Source organism: Diabrotica virgifera, chromosome 3 (assembly GCF_917563875.1).
Source record: "Diabrotica virgifera virgifera chromosome 3, PGI_DIABVI_V3a".
Classification (NCBI taxonomy): domain Eukaryota; kingdom Metazoa; phylum Arthropoda; class Insecta; order Coleoptera; family Chrysomelidae; genus Diabrotica; species Diabrotica virgifera.
Genome location: NC_065445.1, coordinates 41,009,718 through 41,022,736, shown reverse-complemented (window position 1 = coordinate 41,022,736; position 13,019 = coordinate 41,009,718). Strand labels below are relative to the sequence as shown.

Below are 13,019 nucleotides of genomic sequence, written 5' to 3'. Positions count from 1 at the left end.
GCATTAGACGATGGCAAATACAGTGGGATTCCACAACAAAAGGCAGATGGACACATCGTCTTATACCACAGCTAAATCTCTGGCTGAATCGCAAACATGGTGAGGTCAATTACTATTTGACGCAGATGCTCTCAGGGCATGGCTGCTTTCGAGCATACTTATACCGCTTTAAACATGACGACTCTCCAGAGTGCCCATCCTGTCTCGGAATAAGTGAAGACGTGGAACACGTGTTCTTCGTGTGTCCTCGTTTCAACTTGCTGCGAAATTATCATCAACCAACAAATAAGACCAGAGACTTTAGTAGGAACGATGCTTTTATCGACAGCAGCTTGGGATGCCATAAGCACCTTTGCGATGCAAGTGCTCCAGGAACTTCGTCGAATTGAAAGAACACGAGCAGAAAATAGAGACGATTAGAAGAAAACTTTGACACCATGAAGAAAGATTAATAAAAAAAAAATCTAGACCCTCCCCCCGCGCAGTAATACCTCACGGTAGGTCCGCGGGGGAAACAGAGGCAGAAGAAAGGGGACGGGTTTTAGTCGGTATTGTAACTCACGAGTCCGACATACCAGGCTGGTCACCTAGTCCTGATGATACGTAAATGTATTTCCTACCTCTATAAAAAAAAAAAAAAAAAAAAAACACACACACACACATACACACACATACACACACATACATACACATACACACACACACACACACACACACACACACACACACACACACACACACACACACACACACACACACACACACACACACATTAGGGTAATTTGCGCCTAGTCACCAAATTGGGCTAAGCCTAGAGCGTGGACTCGGCGCCCGGGCAAGTAACAAATCGATGATACGTCAGTTAAGACGTAGCTGGACTAAAGTGCCTCACACGGTTCAGCATTATTCGGTAAATATTTCATATGAGGGTTCTTTATGCCGGAACTCTCATCTAGCAATCATTTTGATGAAAGTAGCCTTCCATAGCGCATCAGCGTGCTATGGAAGGGGTGGAGGAAAGCCTGGAGAGCATTGGAGCTCGAATGAGTGGTCCCTGATTTACTCGGACCAATCCTTCTCACCCCAATGAATTGTATGCTTGAATGGCCATATGGGCATGCAAGTCTCTACAGGTGGGTTTACTTTTTTTGCTTGCTTGCTCGTGAGTAATTCCATTTATCATTTTGTAGGTCAGGGTGAATAGATGCCTAAGCTCAGAATGGGACCTATTTCCATGGAGTGTAACGTGGATCCCTGCACAAGGATATAGGTGAAGACCAGAATGGTAGCAATCACTTATAAAATATATCTATATTATACTTCTGTAATTCCATACAAATTTTGATTGCTCAAATAATTTTATAAAGTAATTTACAGAAATAAATAAGTTTTTAAGAATGTTTTATTTTTTTTGTTTTCAAATGGACAAAAGTGTTTTAACGTAATGGAAAATAGATATAGCCATAAAATAATAAATAAACACTTATCTTGTACCAAAACGTATGAGTCTCTTTCTGATACATTTATATAATACATACATGTAGATGTTTTCGGCTGTAAATTCAAAAAGTATGTTTTAAATGTGAATGGAAAATAAATAGAGTCATAAAATAACAAATTAAAACTTATTGTATGCCAAAAATATATTTTCTCTGACCAAAAATATAGTGTACACTTATGCAATATAATAATGCATAAGTGTATAGTATATTCTTGGTAAGAGAATATATTTTTTGGCATAGAATAAGTTTTTATTTGTTATTTTACGACTATATTTTTCATTCACATTCAAAACACACTTTTTGAATTTACTGCCGAAAATTCAGATCCTAATTTTTGAATTTGGCGCCCATACTACCCCACTCAGTTGGCTATATACCATCCCATTCACCAGGGGGCGCTCTAAACTAAAATTCAGAACATAATTTTTGAATTTGCCGCCTAAATTATTTTTGATTAACCTTAATAGCCAATGTTCGCAACGGACAAGGCAGTTAAATAAGAAGAAGAAATTTTTTGAATTTCCCGCCGGTTGGGCACATATTGGGCGCAATCGACAGATGGCGCCGAAACTCTCTCCCCAGATGTTAACACGGTACTTGCATTACTATGGGGGGTGTACTGTGGCGAAGTGTCAATTATTTCCCGTCGTTAGACGAGGAGCCTCACAGAACGAAACTCACATGACAGCGAATGGTGTCTAATACCAACTGAAGTACTTGTGCCAACTAATAGTTAAGTATGACGTCAGTCAAAGATTTATTTTAGTTAGATCTTATTATTTTTAAGTATAATTTAATGACAAACCGTTATTAAAATTTAAATAAAATAACTATAAAGATAATTAAAGTTAACGGACTGTTATAACCTCAGAATTAAAAAAAGAAATAAATTCATAAACTTCTGTGAATCATTAAATAAGGAATATAACACTACCTATGTCTGGAGCAAAGTTAAAAAATTCTCAAATAACAAAAATTACGGCCAGACATTTCATAACCCCGCAGATAACATTAAAACAGAAATTCTACAGAACATGTCTGCAGTTTTTATTGATCCAAATTTTGAGCTTGACGATATAAACGAGCAAGTTTCCCCTTTTACAATCTGGGAACTTAACAATGCTGTAAATAATAAAAAAAATTCGGCACCAGGTATGGACGACATTCCTTACCTTATGATAAAACATCTACCACTACAAGCTAAACATTTTCTGTTGAATATCTACAATAATTGTCTAAATGGTGACAACCTGCCTGAAGATTGGAAAAACAATAATGTTATAAATATCTTAAAGCCACACAAAAATCCACTCTTGGCCAGTAGTTTCAGACCAATAGTTTTATCCTCATGTGTGCTTAAAACATTAGAAATATTAATCAAGAATCGCCTAGATTGGTCCTTAGAACATAACTGTTCATTCACCAACCATCAGACAGGTTTTAGAAAAGGAAGAGGCACTGCTGACAACTTGACACTCCTTCATTCCACAATTGTGGAAGCCTTTGAATCCTCCCAATCGGTTTTGGCCATCTTTCTTGATATCAAAGCAGCATATGATAATGTCAATATATACAAACTTTATAGCAAACTAAAACTTCGAAATATTCCATCTGCAATAAATAATATTGTGTTCAAAATTTTACAGAACAGACTTTTATATTCAAGATCTAATGATGGTGACTTTTTGGGACCTTTCATGGCAACTAAGGGGCTACCTCAAGGTTCTCCCTTAAGTACCATTTTGTTTAATATTTATATAGCAGAATTGTTTTGTATTAGCAATAATGAAGTTAAAATATGTGGATATGCAGACGACTTGGTTTTGTATATTAAGGGATATGATATCCAAAGCATGGTAAGTAAAATAAACAAAGAATTGGAAAACACATTACACTGGCTTGCAGAACATGACTTGTCCTTATCCAAAGACAAATGTGAAGCTGTATGGTTCACAAAGGGTAGGCGAAGAGATAATCTAACAGAAATCAAAATCAACAACACAGCCATTCCTCTAAAAAATGAAGTGAAATTTCTAGGCATAATTTTTCATAAGCATCTATCATGGGACTTACATGTTGACAATATTATACTCAAGGCAAAGAAAAATATTAACATCCTACGTGCAATATGTAGAGTCTGGTGGGGAGCTGACCCACGAACACTCCTAATGGTTTTTAATGCCTTGATCAGATCTCACCTCGATTATGGTTCCTTCCTATTCAACCCAATATCACAAAAATGCAACAACAAACTCAATGCAGTATTTTTTGAGGGACTTAAGATATGTTTGGGGTGCATGAAGTCTACACCAAATTTGGCAATCTTGGCAGAGTCTGCCCAAATGGACCTAGAACATAGAAGATTATTGTTAGCCTCTAAATTTTTAAGTAAAATCATCATTATTGAGAATCATCCCATAATATTACTCCTAATTGAAATACGTAAAAGACTTATAAACAAACCTAATTTTTACACAAGGCATAATGTACCATACTTGGTTTCGGCATTAGAATATTTTTTTCCATATTTTAAAAAAATATACAAAAGCCCAAATTTTCCATGCTATGAATTAGACTATGATACACTAATGAATCCACTTCCAATTCTAAATTGTAATATCAAAAAATATGACCCGATGATTAAAGAAAAATTCCTTATGACTACTGAACAATATGGGAAAGACCATACCTTTATATATACTGATGCCTCAAAAAACAAAGAAAGGGTAGGTTTTGGGATATGCATCCCGAGTATTGATTATAATTTCTCCTCAAGACTTCCTGGAGCTCTAAGCATAAGCAAAGCAGAGAGTATAGCAATACATCAAGCGGTGGAAGTCGCAACTACAAAACATCTAAAGAAAGCTATAATATTTTCTGATTCGCTCAATGCAATAACCAATATTAAAACATGTAACATATCTGCTTCAGCAGATATAAGGGCCCTAAAAACAAAGAAACTTATATCTTCAGCCAATGAGAATGGTACCAAAATTCTCCTTTCCTGGATACCTGGACACTCTAATATATTTGGTAACACCCAGGCTGACATACTGGCAAAAATAGGAAGAGGCCTGAATGTACCCATGGAAGTACAACTGAATTCCCAGGATGCCCTATCAATCATCAAAGGAAAAATTACAAAAGAGTACCAAGAAAAATGGAAATCTTTAGTCCAGAAGAAGACTTCGCAATACAAAACAATTCAAGACTTCTTTCCTACAAAACCTTGGTATTCAAATTTTCCATATAGAAATAGAAGACACACTACCACCATCATTAGAATGCGCACAGGCCATTGTTTAACAAAACAACATCTGTATAAAATGAATATAAAAGATAATCCTTTTTGTGAATGTGGTCGTCTCGAGGATCTAAACCACATCTTTTTTGAATGCCCGATTAATGTGATTCCTAATTGTGATATATATACAAAATTTATTTCCATGAACTTCAAAACACCGCTCTCTATATACAATAGAGAGATATCGCAAATGCATTTTTATCGCACGCTAATAGCGGAATACGCTATTTTGACATGTACGCAAGCGCAGAATGAATGTTACGCTAATACCGGATAGCGTGTCCCGCTATTTAGGTTGAAATAAGGGACGGTAATAACGTTAACGCTAATTTGACATTTGGGATGAAACATAAAAATAATGTATAGAATACAAATTTTATAAACTAAATACTGTGAATCATCTTATGTTGAGAAATACGTGCATTTTTATTTTGTCTACAATAGACTACTTTTTGTGGTTAGGATATTATTTATTCAGATATTTTATATTATTTTTATACTAACTATTTATATTTATTGTTGGTTAAATCATTAAAATTAAAATGCATGTCAACCAGCTCAATATCCAAATTCATTTTTCAAAAACAAACAATTACAGTATTCCTCAAAATTAATTTCTAGGTTACATTGTAATACCAAACGTCGGTTGTCATAATAACGTTAAGCCCCGCCCCAGAACATTTGCGATAACTCTCTTGTTGCCTGTGCTGAAATAGAACGTTATACGTTATTTACGTCTTGACACGATATTATCGTTTGCATTTGCGATATCTCTCTAAATATTCTAAGTTCTTTAACGGAAGAATCAGTCAATGTAATTATGCGTTTTCTTGCAATTAACCAAATAAGCTTATAAACTGCAATGCGTTTTCTAGCAATTAACAAAATAAGCTTACAAATTGCAAGGCTCAACTGTTTATATGTATCCGTGTTATATTATGTTGCTATTTGTCATTTAATTTATGTTTTAATTTTTAATCACACTGAACCTGACCCAATTAATCTCATTTAATTATAATCATCACACCTCATCAAAAGCTTCCTTACAAGAACATAGTCAGCGATTTTGGTATGGCTTAGAGCCAGACTACGTCAAGATCGCTTATAAATCGTGCTGGTAATCGCCTTGCAGCGAAACCAAAAACAAAAAAGAAGAAGAAGAACTCTATGCACTCATCCCTGGATCCCTGGTAGCTAAAGTATATACATATGAAAAAAGAAGAAGAATGTCATTTATGTCACGTGTCACTGGTCACTGTCACTAACGACTAACCTCAACCTAAAACGTAACATAATAAATTTGTAATTGTAAATAGATTTATTGCAAATATTTTGTGTAAAATGAGTAATACTCCTGAAAATTCACCTGGAAGAAAGGCAATAGAAACCATGGAAAACCTTCACAAAGACCTCGTTTTTAAAAAACCATTCGGGATTATTAAAAAGAGAACAAAGAAAAAAATTCTGGAGGAAGATAACTATGTGGAAGAAATAGGTAAAATTATTCAGAGGGATTTCTTCCCAGACCTAGAAAAACTAAAAGCACAGAATGCCTATTTACAAGCATTGGAGACGAATGACACATTGAAATTAAAGGAATTATATGCAAAATATAGTGGCAGTCAACATCCACCAGAAAGAAGTAAGTTCATTTTATTTTTGGAATTATACATAGATTTTTGTTTTTATGTAATGAAAGTACATCATCATCATCATTGGCTCTACAACCCATGGTGGGTCTTGGCCTGTTCCAGAATCAGCTTCCATTAATACTTCCTATTCTGTGCATTGTTTTTCCAATTTTGCACTCCTAACGCTTGCAAGTCATCTTACCTGGTCCTTAAATCGTGCTCTGGGCCTGCCTCTTCTCCCTAACTCCATCTGGTCTCTGGTTATAAATGTGTTTTGATGGTTCCACCTCATTCATTCTCTCTAAGTGGCCTGGCCACCACAGTCTGTTTATGAAATGAAAGTACACTATAACCTTTAACAGGAATATAATTAAGTTGTATGAGAATACTTGTACATAGAGTAGAGCGTCGATAATCCGAACGCCAAAAAAATTATAAAATTAAAAATATGATCGAAGACCAAGTTTTTGGATTTAATTTGACAATATGGGCAAAATATGACCACCGATTTTTGTTTTGTTTATGCAGAAATACATACAATATATCTGTTTATTATGCAGGTGTTTTATTTCTTGTAACTAAAACGTATACACCTAAATATGTACTATGTTTATGAGCTTTGTATTATTTTGAACATATGTTCGATAATCCGAACAATTTGATAATCCGAACTACCCCTGTACCAATTAGTTTGGATTATCGATGCTCTACTGTATCTACATATGCTAGTTCACCGAAAACGGCTCATGCTAGTTGTGTTCTTTTAATTTCAGTATTTTTATTAGGTTTTCCCAGTTAAGGCCCAGATCTACATAATGTTTAACATTTTCTATGGCATGGTTTTGTTTTGTTATATTTGTCTGGTGCTGGCTCATTAAGTTAGATAGATAGATAGATTGATTTAAAGAGGTGGCCTTCTGGCCTATTCCACTGCAACCTTTTCGGGCCTATTGTGGTTTTCTAGTCCTAGATAACATTCTCTAGCCTGACGCTTTTTAAAAAGTCTAATAGTTTCGAGACTGAACCTTCTATGTAGCTATTTGCTGGTAGATTTTCTTCTCCTAATGCAGAGAACCTCACATTTGCCAGACTGTCACACTGACATAAAATGTTTCTTTTTATTTATTTATTTATTTATTAACAGGATACCACCCAATTTAATATACAGGGTGTCCCCAAAAATAGTGTGTTCCTTTAAGGTATGGATATAATACACAATTTAGAACAAAAAGTCCTATAACATTTTTTTCTAAAGTTAACAGTTTCCAAAAAAAAAATTACATTGTTTTCCATTTATGTGAATTTTTATTGTCATAAATTTGAATGTAATGGCAACGTAGCCTAGAAGAACTTGCTGCAACTGTGGAAATTTAATTTAATAACCCCTTGTTTATTTACTTTGAAGTGTGATTTTTGGGGTTGTTGACATGGTAGGCACCTACCTGCAAAATAATAGATATGGGTTTGGTTGATATTTACATTATTTTACCTACCAGATGCAACTGACCTACCAACCTACTTTTTTAATTTTTAGATTTTTGAGTGCATTGTTGCCAGACTTTAATTTGCATATCAAAATGTATTTTCGTTTTGTGGTCAAACGGATCAATTTAGAAAAAAATGTTATAAGACTTTTTTGCTTACATTGTGCCTTCTACCTGTACCTTTAACGAACGCCCTATTTTCGGGGACACCCTGTATACACATATAGTGATACAATAAATATAAAGATATAGTAAATATGTATGACAAAAATTGCTGATGCAGCTATATAGAAAAAACAAATATTAAAATAATATAAAGTAAATAACAAATATAAATCACATAAGATTACAATTTTTTTTAAACACTGTCTACAAACATTTTCCGAAGCGCACAACAACAAATCAAAGTCTATTCTATTTCCATTTAAAATTATTCTACTCAGCGGAGAATGCCTACCAAAGTTGCAGCGATGAAATTTAATTGCAAAATTTTGAGATGTTATAGTAACTCTAGAGGGAACATTAAAGTCAATTCGTCGCCTTAGTACTATAACTTGATAACTCCAAAATTGACGTTTTTGAGATAACTAGTTCACAAGATGTATTTCATTTGCCTCCATATTGTGTAAAAACTTGATAGCTCACTTCAAACGGGTTAAGTATTTATTTATGATTGACGAAAGTTGATAAAACTCAAATGCCACTAATATTCAGTGCTAAAACTTGACAAGATAAGTTATCAAGCTATTATTTAATCGAAATAATCGTGAATACGACATACACTGAATGCTATAACTAGATAACTCGAGTTATCTAGTTTTAGCACGTGTTTCTCTGAAACCATTGAACTTACCACATAATTGCTATCTGTTTATTCGGTTCATTTTAAGGCAAGAATTCGAGAATTGTTAGCAGATCTGGCAACCCCCATGGCAGAGGGCTAATTTTCAACAAAATAATGTTTAAAATATTAGTTGTGTTAAAAAGTTCACTTATATAAGACTTAGCACAACATGCGACATTACCAAATGTTAACATTATGGTAGTGCTAAAAGTTGATAACTTTAATTTTTCATGTTTTTTTCCATATTGGAAAACAAATTTACACCATATTCCTAAATAGATCAGTTGCCAAAAAGTTAAGGAACAGTATTTTAGAGCCGCAGAGTGAATTCCGTATTCACCAACATCATGGTAGCAGCACAAATATCTTTAAAATCTTTAAACTCGTTTATCTCAAAACTACTAATTTCGAGTTATCAAGTTATAGTATTAAGGCGACGAATTAGAGACAATAGATCATTGCAATTCATTTTTGAATTCAGTAGTTTATAAGAAACAAAACATCAGCATACATCCATCTGGAAGATAGCCTAGGAAGGTTTAATGTATTTCTAATTTCTGAGTAGGAATGGTCACTTAAAGGTTTGTGTAATTTAAAACTTAAGTACCTAATGAATTTATTTTGTACTTTTTCAAGCTTGGCTTGAAAAGAGCCAAGGTTTGAAGCTTGGCTTGAAAAGAGCCAAGGTTTGAAGCTTGGCTCTTGTAAGAATCTGCATAGGTCATCATCTGACAATCCCATCCCCTTGCAGTGCCTATTCAGCTTACAGTGCCCTGTTAGCAGAGCTACTATGGCTTTGATTGTTTTCCTATCTTTTCTCATTAGGTGTGCCGTAAATTTTGGCAAATGTTGTGTAATGAACTTCTTCGCCTGTCTTTGTTCTGGTGAATTCCTCCACCATTCCAAATATTTGTGAGCTACCCACTTTCTTGTAGCCATTCTTGTTACTGCCTTTGCAATGCCGCAGAAGGATTCTGCTCCAACAAATGGCATTGATGAGCCTTGTTTGGCCATTCCATCTGCTTTTCATTGTCTTTATGACCGTTGTGCCCAGTTCATTATTTTTGTTTCGCTGTAGATTTTTTTTAACCTCCGTGGCTGGCACTCGTTTTCGTTGCACCAATTGTGGCAGGGTACTATTAGACCTTATACCTTTTTTGAATGTGAAAAGCATTGTAAATTATTTTTATATTTATTTTACTAAAAATAGAAAAATGTAGATATACAAAACGAAATAAAAAATATAAGTTAGATCTTGCTTTACACCATAACAGAATAACATTCTGCACATTTGTTGAAAACAGTAACTCCAGTACTTAATATCAAATGGTGTCTCCAAATTCTTAACGACCTCTTTAGCAGCTGGCGTACGAGTTATCAAGTTTACTCTCCTTTTTCGTGATGTAAAGAGAAGGTATTTTGCCCACTTACTTTTTTCACCTTATCCAACCAAGTCAGGCACGTGAAGGACTAGCTTCTATGTCCTCATCTTCAATGTCATTCTCAGAATCAGAACCTATATCTTGCGTCTCTTAGCTGTCATTGTCATTCACTACCTCTTCATGATTTTCATCTTCACTGAGACTGTCTGATGTTTACAATTAATAAGAGAAAGTTAGAATATCTCGAACACATAAGGAGTAACAGCACTAAATACAGATTACTGAAAATAATCCTTCAAGACAAAGTATTCAGAAAGCTAGGTATAGGGAGAAAAAGAATATCATGGTTAAGAAACCAGAGGAAATGGTTCTCCACAACAACATCTAATCCATTTAAAGCATCAGTTAATAAAATAATTATAGCCAGAATGATCGCCAATATTCGAAACTAATAGGCACCAAAAGAAGAAGAGACAGTCTGACATTAGCCACCGTAATTGTTCTTGTTCTTTTTCATATGATGCCATATTAAGATAATTATATTATTAGTCAATGAAAACAATTTTCAGAATACTATCTTTTACATTTTATGAAATACAAAGAAAATACACCAAATCGTTCAATATGTGTATCTGTGAAATTATTATGTCGTAATTGTTACTGTAGAGCAGTGATGGGCAAAGTACGGCTCGCGGGCCAACTCCGGCCCGCGAAAGTATTTAATCTGGCCCGCCCAGGGTCCATCGATATGGATAGTATACATACAGGGTGTTCCAGACCAATTTATCCAGGCTATATCTCTTAAACGAATAGAGATTTTCGAACAGGACAAAAACTGATTTATTCCATTTGTACTACACTTTAATATGGAGTAGAAAAAATCATCTCCTAAATATTCATCCCTTATTCTTCTCCTTAGCTACAACCGCTAACTTTAATTTTTTTAATAGCACCCTGTATATTTTTTATAGTTTTGGATGTGGTCTTCTATCGTTTATTTAACAGATTTTTTAAAAATAAAATCGATTTGTAAATAATCAAGAAAATATCAGTTTATTTTTTATTTTTGTTATGTGTCCCAGACTAAATTATCCAGGCTATATCTCTTAAACGAATAGAGATTTTCGAGTAGGACCAGGGCCGGCGATAACGGGCCTGCAAGGGATGCACTGCAGGCGGGCGCCCCTGTTTGGGGGCGCCAAAATGAGCATTTTTCTGCTGGTAGGTACTATACAAAATACTAATTTAAAAGAAACCGAAGGGCGCTTATGCTAGGTTTGCAGGCGAGCGCCTTATACCCTAGCGCCGGTAATGAGTAGGACAAAAACTGATATATTCCATTTGTAATACACTTTACTATGGCGTAGAAAAAATCATCCCCTAAATATTCATCCCTTAGTTACAATCCATAACTTTAATTTTTATTAACTATACCATAATTAACAAAAATAAAGAATAAACTGATTTTATTCTGAAATATTTTATTGATTATTTACAAACCGCTTTTATTTGAAAAAATCTGTTAAATAGATGATAGAAGACCACATCCAAAACTATAAAAAAATGTACAGGGTGTTATTAAAAAAATTAAAGTTAGGGGTTGTAACTAAGGGATGATTTTTTCTACACCATATTAAAGAGTGTTACAAATGGAATAGACCTGTTTTTGTCTCATTCGAAGATCTCTATTCATTTAAGAGATATAGCCTGGATAAATTAGTCTGGGACACCCTGTATAGCTTTAACACAAAATGCATGTTTTCTGTAATTCTGGCCCTCCTATAGAATTTCTTAAACTTTGTGGCACCCCATTAAAAAAGATTGCTCACCACTGCTGTAGAGGGACTGTTTATCTGCTACCAAAACCAAACGAATGCACTTGTGTGGGTAATATGATACACTAAACACAGTCAAGACATGGTCAAAGAATACAGAGCACTGCCGTTGGGTTGGATGGGGAAAATTGAAATAAATTTTAAAAACTTTTCGCTGTAGAGTGTGAGTTCATGTGCCACTCACGGAAGGTTAAGCTTACTGCTCCGGACACTTCATTTAATTTATGTCATAGTCATACTTTATTGATCCTTTAAGACATTCAAAATAAATGTATAGGATACGTCAATACAGAATTCAGTATAAAAAAAAACATCAATGTGTATAATACAATATTCACAGTGTAACAAAATTGACAAAACATAAAATATATAAAATAACATTCTTACAAGTAAAATATGAAGCTACTGCAGTTTGTCCTCCAGATATTCATTTATCGAATAATATGCTTTTTTTATGAGTAAATCTTTAACATTTTTTTTAAATTTAGTGGAGAGTGGTATTTCTTTCACAGATTTTGGCAAATGGTTATATAAGGTCAGACCCATATATCTGAAGCTATTTTGAAATTTGGATGTTCTGTGTTTAGGAACTCGTAAAGATTCAGCACTTCTTGTATTGTAATAGTGATTGTCTGCATTTACTGGAAATGTATTTATTTCCTCTTTTACATAGAGTAAACATTTATAGATATATAGGCAGTAGAAAGAATGAACACTTTGGCACTATCTACTGAGTTCCCCCATAAAATTACATTATAGCACATGTGGCTGTAAGCAAGGCTATAATAAACGTTTATTAATGCCGATATGGGTAGTGTGTTTTTAATTCTAGATATAGCATAAAAAGCTTTATTCAATTTCATGTTCACTGAATTCACTTGCTCTGACCATTTCAGATTACAATCAATGAACACACCCAAAAACTTTGTAGAGTGAGTGGAAGATAACATATTGTTTCTAGCATGGATGGTTAAGTTATAGTCATTGGTAGATGAGTTGTATGAATGAAAATAAATAATTTCTGTCTTGTCAATGTT

At 34.2% G+C, this 13,019-nt stretch overlaps 1 protein-coding gene across 1 annotated transcript in view; it reads left to right on the top strand.

Annotated features, from left to right (window-relative positions):
• Positions 1-6,057: 6,057 nt before the first annotated feature.
• Positions 6,058-13,019, top strand: part of LOC114327749 (splicing factor ESS-2 homolog) — a 30,386-nt gene continuing 23,424 nt past the window's right edge. Inside the window, exon 1 of the mRNA XM_028276455.2 lies at positions 6,058-6,448. Within this exon, the coding sequence (XP_028132256.2) occupies positions 6,148-6,448 (301 nt within the window). The 5' untranslated portion in view covers positions 6,058-6,147. The remainder of the gene's footprint in view (positions 6,449-13,019) is intronic.